Genomic DNA, 20,799 nt, shown 5'->3' on the forward strand with positions numbered 1-20,799 from the left:
AAATAGAATTACATTAAAGTGGAACAGATTTATAAAATTGGTTTTTTTTTTTTTTTTAAAGACACTTTTATAGAAAAACATCCTTAATTATTTACAAGTTAAAAAAGTGATGAATATTTTTACATTACAACATTACTAAATAAAGTTTTTTGGTAATTTATGAAATTATCTAAAAATTTAATAAATATGACTACATTTTTTCCCTCAAGCCTTGGCCCACCCTATTAGCACTAACTTTTTTTTAAGACAAGGTACAGATGCTGTTACTTTTTTGTATATTGTGGCAGTTACAAGAATGCTTTAGAATTTCTGAACATTTATGTGAAGCTGGAACCTTCTTATGGAAAACGCCACCTTCCACACATTTTCCAGCAACAATCTTTAATAAAACAAACATTTTCAGTCACTTTTACGTGCTGGGTTTTAAACTATCCCAAATCAAATTTTCTACTGAGCATTCCAAACTGGAATGTTCCAAAGTTTGCTTTGGCATTTTTTGAAATTATAACTTTACAGTCAAACATGTAAACATCAAGATGACAACCAATGTAACAGACCAACACAGAACTGTCCAAGAGCATACTTAAACACAGACATGTTTTGGTCAGACACCATCTATTCTGTTCATGTTTAGATAGAAGTATTTTACTTATTTGCGACACTATGTATCTTGGTATACATAAAGTCTCCCAAGTAATGCATGCAATCAGTCCATACTGGATCTAGTAATATATATATTTTTAACTTATAAATATTTTTAAAGAAACTTTTTCTCTTTTTTTTTTCCATGGAAAAGTCTATTTTTAAAAATCTGTTCCACTTGATGTAATTCTGTTTAAAAAATTTAAAGTGTTTTTGCATTGTAAGCTTCCATTTGAAATATGATTATTATTACTTTAAATTGTTTTTGAATATGCTAAAGGTAGTTTTTAAATTTTATGGGTGTGTTATGTGAATCCTACCTCTTTTGACAACATTAATGCAATGTTGAAAGTACTTGGGATGTTGTTTGATATTAATTTTTTTCTAACATCAACAGTTTTTCTCTTTTCTGTTAGAAATAATTTTGCTCCACATAATTCTGATTGTTAAAAAGTTTTTTAATTTTCCCCCGTTTATATTATATTTGAACATGTTACTATACTGATATTTTCTTACACGATGATTTGTAAATGTTTATATAAACAGGACAGAAGAGTATTATATATATATATATAAACTCAAGAGGACCTTAAATATCTCCAGCAACAATTGTTCTTGCATTCTAACTTAATGTCTGTAAGACCTGATGCAGATCTTATTTACAGTTTGAAAATGTTGTCCATATTCTTTCTTACATTAAAGTTTGTGCTGGAGATATTTAAGGATCTCTTATGTGTTTGTATTGTATAAAAAATTACTTTTACTGAAAACAGAAGTTAGTTATTATGGTTTTGAATATTGAGCTTTTAGAATACAACTTTGATATATCCGAATTAAGATTTAGTTTATGTGCATGATTGTTTTTAATAATAAATTCTTAGCATACAATTTAAAAAAAATTTAATTCCATAAATTATATTTAATATAAACGTGTTTAAAAATAAAATTCAAAATATTTTAAAATAAAAATAGTTTGTAATTCATTTCTATAAATAATATACAGTTATTCTTCATCTTCATTTTATTAGGAACAAATTCATCAAAATTTAATATTCTTTGAAAAGAAATTTTTGAAATATATTTCTCTAAATTTTTAGGTGTATTAAATGGAAATGATACTCATTTAATACCTGCTGTTCCGAGTACTAATCCTCTCCTAAGCAAACTGGACACGCCAAATATCAAAAAACGTCATCGCCGCATGAAAAGTACTGGTGCCAAAAATCTTGAAATGATGGATGGTAATTGAAAATATTCTTTAAAATTACTTAGTAAATTAAAAAAAGTATGCAGGATGGTCTGAAAATTTTTGATCTACTAGATCAAGAAATAGTTTTGCATGAATAATGATTATAATGTTAAATTTATTCTCAACACTTAACTATACTAGCTAATGTTGGAAATTTAATACATTAAAAAAATTATCATTATTTGTATGTTGCAGTGTTTAGCTATAAAATTTTGAAATTAATATTTGAATGCCTTGCTGTTTTTATATCTGTCTTCATTTAAAAATATGCAGGCACATATATAATACACACCAATGTACAGATTAAACTGGATGCAAGTACTATATATATATATAACAAAAACAACAATAATCCAGTAAAAATATTTGAGGTGGAGCATTAGTGAAGTCTCTTCTATATGACTTAAAATATTGCATTCAATCTCAAAATTTAATTGATTGATTTTTGATAAACTTTGCCATTTTCCATTTATTGTGATGAGGAATCCAAAAATATTATACAAAATGGGAGTCCATGATTTTATTTTCGATATGTAATGGAGTAAAAGTGACAATGTCCATGCTCCCTCATGTGACTGAACATGTATAACGAAATTTAGGGGTCAAAAATAAAAACAGCATTGTGTGCGCCTAACAGAAAATAGGTGCAAAAAATGAACAAAACACAATAACAAAGTAATTGATGGCAATTGCTATGTTCTTGGGTTGCCTCTCCATATCGTCAAGGGCAAGGATTGTATCTTCCATGGCCAGCAGCAACAAGAATTGCCTTTCACATTTGGCAGGTACAAGCAGGGTCGTGTAAACGCAGGGGCAGTGTGCGTGCCCAGGGTGACAAAATTTCAAAATTATTACATGGGTGAACTAATAAATTAATAAAAAAACTTTCAGACATGAGTATGAAAAATTGTATTATGAAATATAATATGCATTATATTAACAAAAGGTGATTTTATAATTTTAAAATTTGTAACAGACTGACGAAAGTCTTGTTCAAAAGGTGCTATATTTAAATTTTTTGCTTGTCCCAAATGTTCTAGTTACATATATAGGTACGTACAAGGACTCTTTTTGCAGTGGCAAGTGCAAAGTTGCCTGTCTGTGACCATCAGGTACAAGAATCATTTCTTCTGTGCCTAACAAGTGCAAGGATTACTTCTTTCTTTCTAGCTCTGCCTCAAATCTATTCTGACATAACAAATTTACACAATGTTCTAGTAAAATTTGATAAAAGAATGTTTTCGACCATATTTTAATATATTTTTTGATGTTTTATGAAAAATGTTTTACCCCATTTTTCTATAAATTTTAAATGACATTCTTTTAATTTGAGTTTTTGGAATAATTTTATGATTGTGTAAAGCTGGTTTTTACAACAAAAGTATAAATTAACATACCTTAACTTTATATTAAACGTAACTGAATAAGAATGAAAAATGATACGGTAAAATTCTACAAATTTAATTCTTTCTTAAAACAGAGTATTCGCATTTTAAAATTTGCTTCTTGTTAATGTAAATATCTGTAAAAAATCAATTATTATAAATGTTTTTATTGTTTGGAATCTTCAGAATCTCTGCATTGATTTTTACATGGTATATGTGAATATAAATAATTTAAGACTGACTAACTTTTTTCTTTCTCTCTCGTGATACAGTATTTCTTCTATTAAACCCCCGGAGGTTTTATTTCTAAAATGTACATATCCCCTGGGGTTTATTTAAAGACCCAGCTTTATTCTGTTTTCAGTTGCAAAACACTTTGGTAACCTACTAAATTTTTTCCAATTAAAGAATTCACATTATCTTAAAACTAGAATTATAATAATAATTTTTTAAAAAATTTGAGAAATTATTCTGTAATGAAAATATATTATTTGTAAATTAACTATTGCTTAAAATTTGAATTGAAAATTTTAGTGCGCATAAAACTAAAGTATTACTAATTTTTAAAAATATCAAATTTTAGGAAACAAAAGTTAAAACAGAATTTTCAACTTTAAAAAATGAGAGAAAATTATTGGGTACACCTTTCAAATACTTGATTTAATACTTTTTTTACCAGATACATACAGTTAAATATTCTAAATTTGCTTAATTATTATTATACTTGTTAGAGATAACTGTCTTTTTGGAGACTGCAAATGTCTCCAAAAAGACAGTTTTTGAATTCTCTTGTAAATTTGTTTAGTAAAATTTTCTCAAATTAATTTAAAATAAGAAGAATCTTTGTTTTTTGAACTTTTATTTGGTGTACATCATAAGTTTAACGTGAATCCTATAGTTATTTTTGCCTCAATCTTTCAGTCCAGCGTGTACAAAAATACTGCAGTTTGTTTTAATCTGTAGGAGGCTATCTCTACCCCTCTTACCGACAGTGAGTAACGGTAGTTAGAATGCATTGTTTCAATAGTTTTGTATGATGGTTACTCTTATGCAAAATTTAAGTATATCAACAGTATTGCCCTTTAAAATTTGAATCCTGATTTCATTATGTGATAGTTAATAAAATGTGGGAGTTTATGGGAAGTGTTATTACTCATTTAAGTTGTTTTTTTTTTAGCTGTGACTTCTTTACTGTTTTAATTACATTATCTCTATTAGACCTCAGCCAAACATTTGTTAATTATTGTGCAATGATAGGAATCCTTACAGTTTACTAGAAAAGCCAGGGATCTATGTGATTCTACTCTTTTGTGAGTACTTGAATCTATTATATTGAGGCCATGTTGAGGATGTTAGTTTGTTGCATCTAGAAAGATGTAAAGTAGGTCAAACATGCAATTGAGTTATCTAGGGTAGCCTTTTGTGTTTGAGCCCATTTATGCAGAAACTCAATTCCTCCATCCATTGATAGAGAAGCTTTGTATCACCAGCAACAAGCCATGTAACTGCTCTACGTTAGAACTCCCAAGGCATTGTATGTTACTTTATAAGATACTTTGTTGAGATGTTTATTACTTTTTGTTGTGTTCTGCTGGTTGGTATTTTGAATTAGGTAATGATCTTCTTTGGCTCAATTCTAGCCTTCCTTACTTTAGTGTTTTTGTTTGTCCATGTCAATTTCTCACACATTCCTGTTTTCAGTTTATTTTGGACAATGGAGAGTGGAGTTTTATCCTTTAAACAAAAGAAAATGTTCTCAAACTAAATTATAACAACAAATGAAACAAAACCCATATTTTGAAGTCGTTTTCTGTTCTGAGACCAGTTCCTATGTTAAATTCTTTTTTCCTACTTCTTGTATATACTACCTATATAAAGTGTGTGCATATTTTTATGCAATTTTATTCTTTATTTTTAATGAACAGTACATTGTAAACTTCCTAATGGTTGCTATTCTTATTGTATTTCTAGGAACTAATGTTTTTGGTTACTTTACAAATGTTTGATCTATGATTGTTACCATGGTTGTTCACTTATTTCTTTGATCTAAATATTGAGACTAGAACCAGAGAATTAAAGTTTCTTTATTAGATTAAAGATCAGATAGTGGTTATCAAAATACTTTTTTTTTTTCGTGTATTAGATTTAACTGTTTTTGCCTTCTTTTGTTAAGTATAGGATAGCTTTCTCTATTAAAGATTTGAACAAAATAGATTCTGTATCTGTATGTATCACTTAGTGATGTGTCTGTATGTATTGATAGCAGTGAGTTTTCTGTAGACTTTGTAACAGTTTTTCCTTATACTAATGACAATAATTGTCTTCATTTGTCATTTATTAGGTTAGTTTAAGTTACTACTAACATCTTTTATCAATTATTTATTTTTCATTTTATTTTCATATACATATTATAAATATATTGTCAATGTAACAAAAATTGGTATGTTAAGAAAAGTGAATTTATATATTTTAATTATATTAATGTCACTACATTATCTTCATATATTTTGTGTACTTGGTAAACATTCAGTTTGTTAGATTGTTTAATAATATTTTAATCATTTATAAAATTAAAATATTTACTAATTTGTTGATTAAAGGGAAAAAGTAATAAAACAAGTACAATATTTGTATTTTTTTTTAAATTTAAGTTTATAAATAAAACTGGCAAAGTTTATAATCTGGCTTTGTCAAAGCCAGTATTCTGAATTAGAAGATAATTTTTTTTTATTACTTTGTTCTTATAATTACTTACTTATTAAATGTATTAATAAAGTTTATAAAAATATTTACTTAATCTGATTGATTATTATATTTAATAATTATTATTCTTCAAATAAAAGTATTGCTTTACAGAAGTAAAATGTATTTTATTTGTTACACTTTTTCTTTAAATTGGCATTTTTTATCTTTGATATTTAGTTATGGTTGTTGAAAATTTATATGTTTACATTTTCAATAGATTCTGATGGCTATGAATTCATCATTGTTTCACTTGACAATAAGCAGTGGCATTTTGAAGCTACTAGTACTGACGTTAGTATAAATTTAAATACTTTTCTTATTGAATAAAGAAATAATATACCTAATTATTATATCAGTTTGTTTTGGATGTATCTATTAATTAAAATAATTAATGCATTTTTATTTCAAACAGGATAGAGAAGCTTGGGTGAGTGCCATTGAACAACAAATTCTCAACAGTTTGCAGGGTAACGAAAGTAGTAAGTCAAAGGTATGAAATTACAAAATTACAACCATTTATAATTTTTTAAAAACAATAATAATTTATTAGATGAAAATAATATCTATAATAAAACTTATTTGAAAATAGACACGTCTTAATAATCTGGTTGATACTGCATCAATTCAAGCTATTCGGACAAGCATACCAGGAAATACTAATTGTGCTGACTGTGATGCACCCAGTAAGTTTTATTTAATTCTCTCAGAATCTATTATAATCTTGAAAAATTATTAAGTATTAAGTAAGACTAAATTAGTTATTATTATTCGCATGTTCTGGCAGGAATTACTTGGCAGAAAATACTTTTGCATTTATTGTGAAATGGATTTTTCAAGGCATTAATTTCACATTATAGGGGTATTTGCAATGGGAGCTTTTCTTGCTTTTAGAAAAGCTGATTATACAAAAGCTGTTAATCATGAACAAACATGCAGGCTGGACAGTTTCAGAAAAGTAATAAATCTAAAACTTTTCAGCCTTGTCAACTACAAGTGTTGAAATTATCATTTTATTTTTATTAAACATTTATTGATTGACGACGATATCTTTTTAAGAGAGTTATTTTGTACCATTTCTATAAGTTTAAAAATACAGCTGCTCAAAGACAGCTTTCCTTTAAGTTGATGCTTTTGCCATAGAACCTATATTAACAAAATCAAGATTAAGAGAAGTGATGCTTTTGTGACTTTTAAGAAAACTGTGAAACCCAGCATAGCAAGAAAAGCTATAGATCATGAATATCCTTTATGAAATTTGCATTGGCTTTTTTAACAGCTGAATGTAATTATAACATCATTTTATGATATTTGTCAAGGACAAATTTAAAACTTCTAAAAATTTGTACATGTATTTATTTTTAAAGGTTTTTAAAATTTATCAAATAGGTTCTAGATTACAAAAACCTATTTTATAAATTTTTTCATTATTAATATTTATTTGATCATAAGATACATTTGTTTTAGATCCAGATTGGGCCAGTTTGAACATTGGAGCATTATTATGCATTGAATGTTCAGGAACTCATCGTAATTTAGGATCTCATATATCTAGGATTAGATCATTAGATTTAGATGAATGGCCGTAAGTATAAGTTTGAAATTTTTAAGGTATTTAAAGGGAGGACAATATTTTGTAATACTAAAATTTTCTTTCATCAAACTATTTTATTTATAAAATTTAATACAATAAGTAATATATCTACCTTTTTAAACAAATTAGTTACTCTTAAAAAACTGGAAGAACTCTCATAAATGAAGACAACATTCAAAAATGGCACAATTTAACTCAAAATAGTAATTTTACTAATGTTTTCATTTGTAACAGACACCTTTAGATAAAATATGTAGAAAGCAGAGCTAAATGAAAATAGAAAACATAACTTAGCTGATGTTCTGCATAAATTTAGAACAGATATACAATAGGACTTGGCCACAAAGCCATCTTCAGCCAACTACTCTTCAAAAACTAGAAAAACTATTTCTCCCAGCAGATGCTTGTTACAGACAAAAATGTTGTTAGAATTATTGTTTTGAGTTAAATTGTGCTGGTTTTAGAAATTAATGTAATTTTCTCTCTCTTGCCCAGTTTTATATAAAATGTACAGTGGGTGATCGGTTAACAAACAAATCGGATAATGAACACTTTCGCAAAAGATTTTTATGTGCAGACAACGAACACCTCACAGAACAAACACAAAGAAGCGACGTAAAATAATGAATACCAATTGGTCTTCCCTTGTCTTCAGACAACAATTCAAAACTTTTTGGAGTGTAGGAGATGTCGACACTGACGCTCAACCCAGTATATACTGATCGGATAGTATTCCTCCAAACTTTGAAACTCTCTATTGTAATTCCAGCTTTTTATTTTTCTGACAGAAACAACTCTTTTGTAGTATTCGCGAGACTGTTAGGTGGGCACTCATTAAGTATTGCGTGGATTTTTATTTCCGAAAGGTGAGAGTATAATAACAAAGGTATAGAGTGGTCAGGTGATTCTGATGTTGCTGGGCAGTATGGCTTGAACAGGTTTACAGTAGGCTGCAGTTCAATCTTATCTAAGAAAGATACAGTATAATTAGGATGATTCAAGCTGCTAAAGGAGTAACAAAAATCACATCTGAGAAATAAAGAGCATTGAATAGCTCATACTGGAACCTGAAACTGATCTGACGACAGAAGAATGCCAAGAACTCTTGAATGAAGAATACCAAGAAACTCGATGAAATATGTTTTCTTCTGAAAAAGAGGATTAATGCTGATATCTGCTCTTAAACATCTTTTAAAAAAGTGGGAAGATGTCGGAACAATGGTTTTAGAATGGCATCCAAACCAGGTTGAGATTAATAGGCTCATGGATCTCTACAATTACAATGCTATTAATTAATTCTGAAAAATCCTGAAGAAGAGAGAGAAGCAATTGACACTGGACAGATTCTTTAACCCCACAAATGAAAAAACATGACTAATAAAAATACAAGACTGTGTATATATGTATTTTTACTATTACATATAAATAAATCTCGTAAGAAAGTATATATTTTTTATTTTTGGGGGTCTCCAGAACGAATTAATCAAATTTCCATAAAAACCAGTGGTAAATTGATAATTGGTTAATAATTTGGATAGTGAACAAAGTCTTGGAACAGATTATGTTTGTTAACCAATCACCCACTGCATTTGACTATGCAGAAATTGTATGAAGTAAAATACTTGTCAAACGTTGTTTTAATATTTAAAATCTTTAATTTTTTTATAAACATTGTAGTAATTTGCATTAATATTCATAAATACATTGTTGTGCTTTATGATTTTATAGTGTTTGGTTTAAGTGGACATTTTTCTTTTTAAAAAACCTTGAATGTTCTTATTAATCTATTTTAACAGAATGGTTTTCATAAATTATAAAAGTGTCATTTATTGTGATTGTGTGCAAACAAATATATCAATGAACCTTTTTAGAAGAGATCAGTTGGATTTGTTGGTTTATTAGAAAGAGATTTTGAATTCTGTTCATACGTTTTTTATGTCTGAATTGATTTCTGTTCTAAAACTGAGTAAAAAAATCAATATGCCAAACAATTGTCAGATTATCTGTTAGGCTATATTAAGACCTTAATATGACCCAGTTGATATTCCAGCATTCATTTGTCATCTTGAATATATTGTATAGTATACATATATAATATTCATTCAAATATTTAATTTAAGAAAGTTTATTTAAAATTTATTATAAATTACTTTTTTGTGTAAATTTAAAAAAAAATTTTAAATTGAATAATGTATTACAGGCCCGAACATATCAGTGTCATGATGTCATTAGGTAATACTATAGCTAACAGTATATGGGAAGGGAACATTCGTGGAAGAGCCAAGCCTACTCCAAATTCTAGCCGGTAAGTTATGAAAGTTTTTTATTCACACATTTTGAAACAATTAGGAAAAAAATTTTGAACTGTGAATTTTGAAACTTTGCTTGTTTGGTTATAAATACTATGAGACAAATTCTAACAATTAATGACTTGGTAATTCGTTAAGCTTTACATATATTGGCAGCCCATGATTGGTGTTATGCAATACTAATCAGGGACTTATATCTAGAGGTATAATCCATTGACAATATCTTCCTTGAGGAACTGTTGTAAATGAAATATAATTACAGTTAGAACATCCAAGCACTAAAAATCATAAGTTATAACTTATGGTTTTTTAACTATGATTTTTTAGTTCCTAGATATCCTAGTTTAGTTATAATGTAGTTGAATGATTTATGTTTGTCTCCAAATATTTGTGTATAAGTTATATTATTATTTCAATAATTACAACTATATAAAAGTGTGTATCTTTTACATAAATACACATTTTTGAACAATTACAGTACAAATTAAATTAATGTTGAGTTCCTTGTGTTGTAATAGCCATTTCCAAGCCTTTTTGTTGTTCTTATTTGATAGTGGTTTAACATCTGTTGAAAAACTTACATTATTAGCATTAAGTATTTTCAGAAAATTTTATACCAATTTTTCTATTTTATGAATTTTTTTTTTTTTCTTTTTCAAATTGTCATAATTTGGACCATTGTAAATCAAACTGATAGTATTTGATTTGAAAATGTTTATTCTTAAATATTTTCAAATCAGTTTTTAGAAACTCAATTTTTTTAGGTTTCAAAATTTTTAATAAATTTTTCCTTTCTTGCTTAATTAATACTTTTATTGTTATGATTTTCTTATATTTGAATTTAGTGTATAAAACTTTCTAAAGTAAAGCATATTTATTCTTCTGTTTTTGAAATTATTTTACAGTAAATAATAATTTATCATAATTCTGTATTTTTAATAAATGCTGTTTATATATTTGTGTAACAGTTTTTGATTTATGAAGACAGCTATTTACATTTGATTCAATGCATATTAAAAATTTATATTCATTCTATTATTAAACATTTGATATTTATGAATTAAACAAAAAGAATAAGTATTTTGTTTTTATCAGTGAAATAAGATTTAAAGCCTGACATAATGAAGAAATGAGTAAAGAGTTAACTTTTCTTGCTTCCTGACTACTAATATCTTTATAAATTGCAATATGTAATATTTAGTAATTAATAAAATATAATTAAAATATTATAATGAATGTTTAATAAAAGTTATCAAAATTATAGAGAAGAAAAAGAAAGGTGGATAAGATCTAAATATGAATTAAAAGAATTCTTAGCATCAACAAATTCTTCTATGACAATTGGACAGGTGAGATTTTACTTTAAAAAAAAAAAAAAAATTTAAATAGCAAATTGTAAATGCTTTAATAAAGTAAGAACTTAATGATAAAAGATATTAAGCCAATTATATATTTATTTTTTGCAATCTTTCAAAAAAAGTTGTTTGCAGAAATTTCTTTCTTTTAAATGTGGTGATAAGTGATTGGTAACACTATCTAATTTGTTGTGATGCATGCCTTATTCTTATATACTTGTATATATAAACAATTATATATACATTTCTCTAATAAATAGAATATACATAACTATTTTTTTTTATTTTTGTGCATTATTTATAAAAAGATAACTAATATCATCTTAGTAATACATAAGATATTAAATAGGGTTTCTGATACAGGAATCCCTGAAACCCAATTCTCAGAATCCTGGAAAATTTCTGATTGAAGATTGATTCCTAGGGAAAAATCAGCTTGAGTTCTGGCAATTCTTTTAAGCTTTTAAAACTTGACAAAATATTTTATACATGTTTGCAACTAACAGCTATTTTTATTCTTGGTTGGTTGAAATTTTTACATAGGGTCCTTTTTTACATGCACAGAAGCTTGAGATTTTTGGAATGATTTGCATATATTAAGAAAATTTTGTGATAAAATATCTTGTATTTTGTTCATAACGTACTTTGAAAAAATAACAAAATATTTTTCTGTAGTTTTTATACCATAGTATGTTTTTAAGACAAGAGGAAACTCTGAAAACATTTCAAAATTTTAGGATTTGTGATTTTTAAAAACTAATAACTTCATTTTTTTTTTTTTTTTTTTTTTTGTGGAATCCTAATGTATCAGTTACGTTTTTTGTTTAAAAAAATTAAACTTTAGTAACACATATATATATAATAATAGGTGAAAACCATTTTATTGTTTCTTTCATTTATATTAAAAAACTTTTTATGTTGATCCATTAAATTTATAACAACTTTATGAAGAATAAAAATATTTTGACACATTTTGCTGAAGTTTACTGGCACATTTTTGTACTCAAAGAAAGAACAACAAAGCAGTTAGAGCATATGGAAATATTGTCATTTATTTTAGAAGTTGTTTAATCAGATTCAATTTTTTGCAATCGTTTTTGAACATTCTTAACTGATAATTTTTAATATTCATGTTAGACTACTTCTACTCTAATGTAATAAGATAGATGAATTATTCAAAACAACAGTTTTGTGTTACTATTTTAAAAATTACTAAATAAATGGACTAAAGGAGAAAATAAAAGAAAAATGACATCAATAATAATAGAAAACTATTAGAATGCAAATAGGTATTGATTACTAATTATAAAGGGTTATTTGAAAAAATAAAAAGTATAACAACAGAATTTAAAATACAATTAGTACCAGAGATTAAACATTGTTTAAAACAAAGACTAATAGAGAATAACAAAAAGCAGTTAAAGTTAGAAGATATTTAAAGGAAATCTAATGTTTGTTTGCACATGCATATGCCACGATCCATACTTTTATAAATGAGAAAGAGAAATTTACAAGTTAGAATTAAAGAACAAAAACGAATTGTTGAACTAAAGTGTAATATTTCTTGTTCAAGAAATGTTCCTTGGCAAAGTTAAGACACAATTTTGAGTTTGCTACATTCTCCTCCCCCCTGCATATTTTTAGTTGCAAAGACACACACACACAATCTTCACAAGAATATGCATGCATCTTAATTTTGCAGAAAACTGAGTAAGTAGAAATTAAGACAATTTTCTTATTCTAGTATTTGTTTATAGGTTATAAATACACTTGCAACATATGTCAGAGGTTGTGGATGATAGCTCAATTTTTTAACATGCATCAGTCAATCCAGATGCCAATAAGCAAGGCACTTATGGACAGCAAGCAATTTTTTTGAACTCATTCAAGATTATTATAGTCATTTCCCTGAGCTGCTAAATCATTATTTAAATTTAAAAATCATTAATGTGGGAAAATGTTAATCAGTACTGTGATATTTTTTCCAGCATTAATTAAGGTTTTGAAAACCTTATTAATGCAATACAGTTCTTTTAAAGTTTTGTGTGATAATTAATTTTTTATGTCAGATTCTTTCTTCTTTCATACTCCATGGAAACTGCAAGGAGATATTTCTTTATGCTTCTAAATGTAATCTATTTATTATGATTTTTCATATAATTTTAGGTTTTAACTTTTAATATAAACTGATGTAATAGTTAACAGTAATACATTATTATTATCTGAATGAGTTTAATTTTACATTTTTGCAGCAATTGATTGATTCAGTCTGCAAGTCGGATATTAAAAGTGTAGCCTTAGTCCTTGCTCACGTAACAAGTCCTGACCAAGTCAATGTTCCTGTTAGTCCCAGAGATATGCGCTTACCTCTTCATTTAGCAGCTGCTCTTGGAAATTTGGCAATTTGTCAACTATTAATTTGGGTAAGTGTTACACGCACACACACATTTTTAATGGTCTTTAATCAATTGATACATGAAAAATTAAATAAATATAACATGTTAACTGCTATACACACAGTAATAACCATATATATATTCAAAAGTCAGACTATCATGTGCAGGGCCAGCACCAGGGTATTTTGCACCCTAGGCAAGGTTTACAGATGGCTCTTTATTTCACACATTTTTTATACTGTTATATTTTGAAAAATATCTATTACTTTGGCATGCTTTGTTAATTTTATAATATACAAAGTAATATACAATATGTATAATGTATGAAAATCAAATTTTAATTTTTTTTGCTTTCAATTTTGCAAATTTTTCTACTAGTTCCTTTAAATCTAGTTTAGAAGTTTGCTCGTGGCTGTTTGAAATTGTTGCCAAATCTGTTAACCTGTTTTGGGTCATTGATGTTAACAGGTTACAGATTGGTTAACAGATTGTTGCCAAATCTGTTAACCTGTTAACAAGTATGTTTTAACAAGTTTTGACTGCGAGAAATTATGTTCTCCTCTTGCTACTGAAACTGGAAGTGTCAGGAGAATTCTTAGTGCAACAAAAGCATTGAGTATGCAGTTGACAAGCTTTTGCTGTACTAACATACTTTATGACAAACTGTACAAAGAATAGTAGTACAGTAAGTCCTCTACTTATGAACTTAATCCGTTTGTAGCAGCCGTTCGCAAGTCGAAAAGTTCGTAACTCGAAAAGACTATGTTTGGCGCAAAAACTCAAATACAATGTTGTTTTTACAATTATGTAATGTTTAGGCTACTTGAATAATGTTGAATTAAAATTGTTAAAGGGAAGTATAAATTCAAATCAATCACATGTACATTATTTATTAAAATTACTCATTTAAAACAACTACAAATATACATATGTATGTACTGTAAATGGTTTTAACATAAAAGTTCAAAAATAAACTTGACTGTACATAAAAAATAACCAACTGCACTTTAATAGTAAACAAATGACACCACACACGACTACAATCCAAACTAAGAGCCTCTCACCTACCTCTCACGCTCATGTTAACCCGCCATCTGTCGGCTTTGTTCGTAACTTCAAAAGTTCGTAAGTCGAATGTTTGTAAGTAGAGGACTGCTTGTACTTATGGTGGCATGGATTTTGGAAGTCTTCGAGCTACTGATGAGATCCTCAGCATCAATATCTTTATTAGAATTGAGTCAAAACATTTTCAAGATTTTTGCAATTATTTAGTACATCAGCAGTTGTTTTTTCAGTGATATTATATATATCATAAAGATATCCAAAAAGAATGTTATGCTGCTGTAGTTGTTTGAAACCTCTCAATTGACTGTATAGCCATATCTAAGACACAATAGTAAAATCTTATTTTGAATTTCTGCTGAGAATTTTGCAAAGCCTCATCTTGACATTCATATTTGAACTGTCAACTTTGTTTTCTCTTTGTTTCTTTGTATTTCAAAATTCAGTTGAATCTCCAGTTCTTCTGCAATTTCAACAGCATTAGTCAAAACTCTTATCAAGTTCTACATTCTAGAAGGTAGTCTTGGTTACTTGTAGTTGCTTCGTAACTGAATTTAAATCAGTCTCTCTTTTCTATATTATTTTACTTGAAGTATTTATCTCATAAAGTATGTTGTACCATGTGAAAAGGGATACAATGAACTTAAATTTACAAATAGAATCAACAAAGACTTTTGCTTCATGTCAGGTAGTATTTCTAGTTGAATTATTTAATCTCAGGTCATCAAAAATTTGCATGAGTGCATCATGTATACCAAAAAGATGGTACCTTAGTGGTTTAAAGTGTCAATACAGCTCTCCCATTTTGTGTTACTCAACAGTTTAATACTCAAATCCAAGATACAAGTAGAAAGAATTTGCCAATGACAAGTAGATGCAGAGAAATAGTTACAATCAGTTTCATTACTTTAATTCAACAGACTTATATCTAAACAACACCTGGAAGCATCATTGACCACTAAATTTAAAGAGTGTGAACTATAAAGAATAAAGAAGGCCCGAGGATTTACATCTAGAACCATCTTTTGAATATCATTTTCTTTGCCATCATCTTCATGTTACTTTCGTTATCATATTCTTGACCACAGAGATTCTTGGTTGGTAATTCCAGTTGCCTTAGATGTTCAATTAAAGTTTGTTATGAATGAACCTGTAGTTTTTGCTAGAGGAACAAATCCTAAAAATTTCTCTTAGTTATGTCCAAATCTGAGGTAATAGTATCTGATGGAATGACAATATCAACAAAATGTACAATCATTGTCAGCTGTTCAATATGGTTAACGTCTGGACTGCATCCAAGTTGACTAAATAATAATTTGCCAATTTTACAAGGGATAAGATATTATTTTTTATAGCATTTGTCAAGATTTGTATAAACTCATTTTGAATATCTTTTCTTAAATAATGGATCATTCTTTCTTGACTGTTGGCTCAATGTACAAGTTCTTTTCTACAGGATAAAAGTGAGCTAAATATTCAACAAACTTCAAAAAATTACTGTTACTGGCAATATACAACTTTTCATTAGTACTGTGAAATGCAAGATTGTGTGTGCCAAGTACTTCAACTAAAACAGTCAACTGTTCCAGTATTTGACTCCAAGTATTCTTCTTCTCCGATTGTTTGCTGATTGAAATTATTCTGTGATTAATCGTAATTCAAGTTATTTCCAAGTTTGATAGTTTTCTAAATGAACATTACTCCTCTCATGTGAAGAAAGTTCTCCTGAAAGGCATCGCCCACATATTGCATTGCATTAATCAAACAATCAATCAAATCATTTAGTTATGGAACAAAAAAAGAACCAAGAGTTAAATAGTAAAAATATTATGAAGGATAAGGAAAAAGAATCAATACTTAAATCATATGTCACAATTTTGTTATTTTAGTAAAGTATGAATAAAGCATATCTTGGAGTTTTGCATCCCTTCATCGCTTGTGCCCTATGCAGTTGCCTAGTTTACCTATATGGTAGTACTGGCCCTGATCATATGATCTGAGTGAATATTTATTTAATAGTTGACAGTTTATGTAGCATCACAAAAAGGGAAAACACTTTGCAGTTAATATGTTAAAAAAAAAAGTTTATGTATATATATATATGTGTGTTTTTTTTATTCTGACAGTATAACGCTAATGTGAAAGCTATAGATTCTGATGGTAGGAGTCCTATGGTCTATGCAAAGAATGCAGGCTCACAAGAGATTCAAGATCTACTGAGAAACAACGGATGTCCAGATACTGTCGTTCACACTTCAAACACCATGCCAAAAAGAAGAGGTAGTCTCTCCCAAAAATCTTCAGAAGTATTTGATAAATTGCCTGCTAGTATTATATAAAGTCAGTAACTGTGGCCAAATAATAACATTCTGGAGAAAGGGAAAGCTTGAGAAGTACATTAACCATACCAGCACATATCTAATGCCAAAAATGTATAGAGATGAGTTTTTATTTTCTCAACACAAGATAGTATTAATGCTTTTAAAAAGGCAGCTTATATAAATATTTTTTGCAAGTAGGAGATATTAATGTGCAATTTTGACTGAATTTTATTACAGAAAAATTTCTATATCATTTAGAATTGCTGCCAACCTTTGTATACTGTGATCAGAAATATTTATAGTGATGAAAATCTTCCCACCCTAAACATAAATTTTATCTCTGAATTAATCAAATTATATTTTAGGATTTTTTACATATATTTTTTCCTCTCCTTTACAAAAGTCGGACATTATTTAAATTTTCGATAGACAATCTATATAATGTTCAAATTGAACCGATATTTAAAAAAAAAAAAAAAAAACTTCTCAAAGCGTAACAGGGTAAGCCTTGCTGGTCCTTTTATTCGAGATATAAAGATATTTTAGCAAATAATTGCTTCTTAACTATTGCCTTTAGTCCAGATCGCTCATCAATTGATTATATTTGGAAAAAAAAATCTTAGATTTTACACTGCCAGTTATCTTCTAATATGAGCGTTATTTATAAAAAGCCATGTATTAAAACATAATTTTTCTCTTTACAAAATTATAAAATGTACTAAACTTACTAAGAGTTTGAAAATTTATTCCAAAAATAAGAAAATGATAATTTCTTAAGATTTTGCAAATTTGTCTCCAAATACCTGCACTTGTACAGAATTTGTATTATTTGTACAGAAAATAAATATTTATAATAATCAATGAAAAATAGAAAGCTAGTTGTCTAACATGACGTATAAGAAAAGTCAATGATCTGTTAAATTAAATACACATTGAGCTGATCAAAAAGAAATATTATATATGATGAAATTCTACAATTTGTATAATTTACTTTTGCCAGAAAGAGTTTTTTTTTGAGGAAAGAAAAACTCTGCAGTTTTTTGTAAATATGTAATTATAATATATAGAATAATATATTATTTTCATTCTTTCTATTACATTTCTTCATCTAGTCTTCCCCAGTTTATGTAAAGGGGACCACAATGTTACGAACTTGCAGCATACATCATGTTATAATCAATTCATGTTCTCACTGTGTGCTTTTGTACAAATTAGTTTAATCTGTATGATGTGTGTTTGGTTTTGTAATTTGTATAATAATTGCACCTTGTTATTGTGTACATGTCATTTCAATGTTACAAATTATATTATTTTTTCTTTTTTTTTTCAAATAAATGTACTAAATACTGGATGTTTTCCTTGTATCTTTATTGTTTTATTTACAATTACAGAATATTAAATGCAGAAAAACTGTAATTATTAATTTATAATTAAAAATTATGTTATCACTTAAGAAACTGAATAATCACTGTTACGCTATATAACAACAATTACATAAGTTTGATTATTATACAGATATTAAAATTAGTGCATAATTCATACATCAGAATTTTAATTTAAAAAGAAATGGTATTTCTAAATATGAAAAATTTTTATTACAAACTTTTTTCTGGTAATTTTTAAATATTTTGGAAGTGAAATACAGTGGAACCTCAGTATACGACCTTAATCCGTTCCTGATGTTTGGACTTATACCGAATGGGACGTATACCAAACCAACCTTTTCCATAAGAAGTAATGTAAAAATGATTAATCCGTTCTCATGTTAAAAAAAAAACCTCTTGATGTGATATATTAATGGAGTTGTAAAATAATTTTAAACACTGTTTGAGCACATTAATAAAAAAATAAATTTTATTATAGATTATTAAAGTTATTACAGTATACTGTATGATGATATTCAAATCATTAAATCAAAATCAAATCAAACTCTCCTTAATACTAATAATCTGTTTAGAAATTGATTAAACCCCTTTTGCAACGTTAGCAGATTTAATGATGTCTTTATTTTTCATGTATCGTTGTTCTCGGAATACGTTTGGCAACAGTTAAATCTCGAACACCCATGCACCTTCATATTTCTCAACAATCTCTTTTTTTCAGTTCCATTGTGATTCTAGTCATTTGTTTAGTTTTCTGTTGCTTTTCATTTGCCGTTTTGCAATTCATGATTAATAAAAATAATAAAATTTTACTTACAAATTAAAATCGGAAGAAATTTAACAATGTTATAAACCATGGAATTGCGAACGTCTAGTCTGGTCTAGTACACCGATAGTGCTACTTGTTCATAGATGGCACGTATAATTGAATTAAATCGTATACCGAGCAAAATTTGTTTCGTCCAAACACGACGTATTCCAAATTGGACATATTCTAAAGCAGACGTATACCGAGATTCCACTGTACTTGATTTATCCCTCTACAAATTCATTCATAAAAAATTTTAAAGGATGTTTTAAATCAAACAGATGACAGACTACTGTTTCCCATTACACTATTAAACACAATTTACAAACTTTAAGAGTCAGCAAACTTTTCATTAATAAGCATTCAATGATTGGAGGTAAGCTACTAACAGGTATTTTAAAACTTTTTCATATTCTATAAATTTTAATTTCTACATTAGATGATGTGTTGTCATGCAGTTATATTCTTTTTGCTGGAAAAGTAGGCATGTGTGTGTGTGTATATGTATATAGTTAAACTTTTTAAAAGAACATCTGTCGGCAGAACCTATTTAATAGAAACTCTTTAGAAAATTAATAAAAATCATAAGTATCCAGAAATCATCCCCTAAAGTGCATCTTCATTATCTGTATATCAATTAAATGGTTTATTTTGTAAACCAGTCTTAAAGAAATGAGAATTTTTTTTGTCTAGTAGATTATTAGAATAGTTGTACACGTGTATTTTTATCCAACAAGTTAGTTGTTAATATACATGAAGCTTCTTGTAACAATAAAATTCCATTGTAACTGTTTTAACAGATTAAATAATTCTGTTGGGAATATTTCTTTCTTAAGAAAATTTAGGAGGAAATTTGTTAATTTTATGTAGTTTTTATCATGGTTTTAAAGTTTTAAAATTGATTTTATTATGTTTACATTTTGGTTAATACAGTAGACCCCCCCCTATAACATGGTAGATACCCCGTTCTGTGTTATATGAAGCCGTGTTGTACCAGTCACTTAAATACATGAGCCAATCACAGCCCGGCACATGTGCAGTTTAGGGGTACGGCTGTTTGAAAGGTTTTCTTCCATAAAATTAATCGATTCTAGACTAATTTGACTCAACATTTCCAAATCACGTATAATTTTTTGGGAATAATCCATATAAATTATCCTATAAACAAAAAATTGTAGGATTACTTACCGAGTGTGCACCGTTCAACGACACCATTGCTTAAGCTTGTTTTCGTTGCGAACCGGCTCATCGAATGGCGGGCGCGTGTTTCCTGATCAGTGAAATTTTTGCAGAAAAATAACTTAACTTTGGAGACATCATTAATAAAAATATAATTTTTATGGCCATTGAATAATAAATGTTTTTTAGTAGGTCCAGTCTCGTTTAAACTCAACGGTTTGTACAATATCTGCTATTGGTCCAGATTCGACCAATCCTGTCACGACATGAGTCGGCGATGACGTTTTACCGTGTTATACGAGTCTCTTTTAGCGTGTTATATGAACATGGTCACAATTTTTTTGCCGTGTTACATGAACCAGTGTTATAGGGGGT

General features: G+C 27.8%; 1 protein-coding gene across 1 annotated transcript in view; it reads left to right on the forward strand.

The window, feature by feature from the left end:
• CenG1A (Centaurin-gamma-1A) overlaps positions 1-18,404 on the forward strand; it is a 121,128-nt gene extending 102,724 nt beyond the window's left edge. Inside the window, exons 12-20 of the mRNA XM_067276506.1 lie at positions 1,740-1,883; positions 6,239-6,312; positions 6,434-6,511; positions 6,611-6,704; positions 7,486-7,603; positions 9,813-9,917; positions 11,186-11,270; positions 13,529-13,699; positions 16,861-18,404. Coding sequence (XP_067132607.1) covers positions 1,740-1,883; positions 6,239-6,312; positions 6,434-6,511; positions 6,611-6,704; positions 7,486-7,603; positions 9,813-9,917; positions 11,186-11,270; positions 13,529-13,699; positions 16,861-17,073 — 1,082 coding nt within the window. The 3' untranslated portion in view covers positions 17,074-18,404. The remainder of the gene's footprint in view (positions 1-1,739; positions 1,884-6,238; positions 6,313-6,433; positions 6,512-6,610; positions 6,705-7,485; positions 7,604-9,812; positions 9,918-11,185; positions 11,271-13,528; positions 13,700-16,860) is intronic.
• The last annotated feature ends 2,395 nt before the right edge of the window (positions 18,405-20,799 follow it).

This window comes from Centruroides vittatus, unplaced genomic scaffold, assembly GCF_030686945.1.
Source record: "Centruroides vittatus isolate TY-2023 unplaced genomic scaffold, ASM3068694v2 contig_7, whole genome shotgun sequence".
Taxonomy (NCBI): Eukaryota; Metazoa; Arthropoda; class Arachnida; order Scorpiones; family Buthidae; genus Centruroides; species Centruroides vittatus.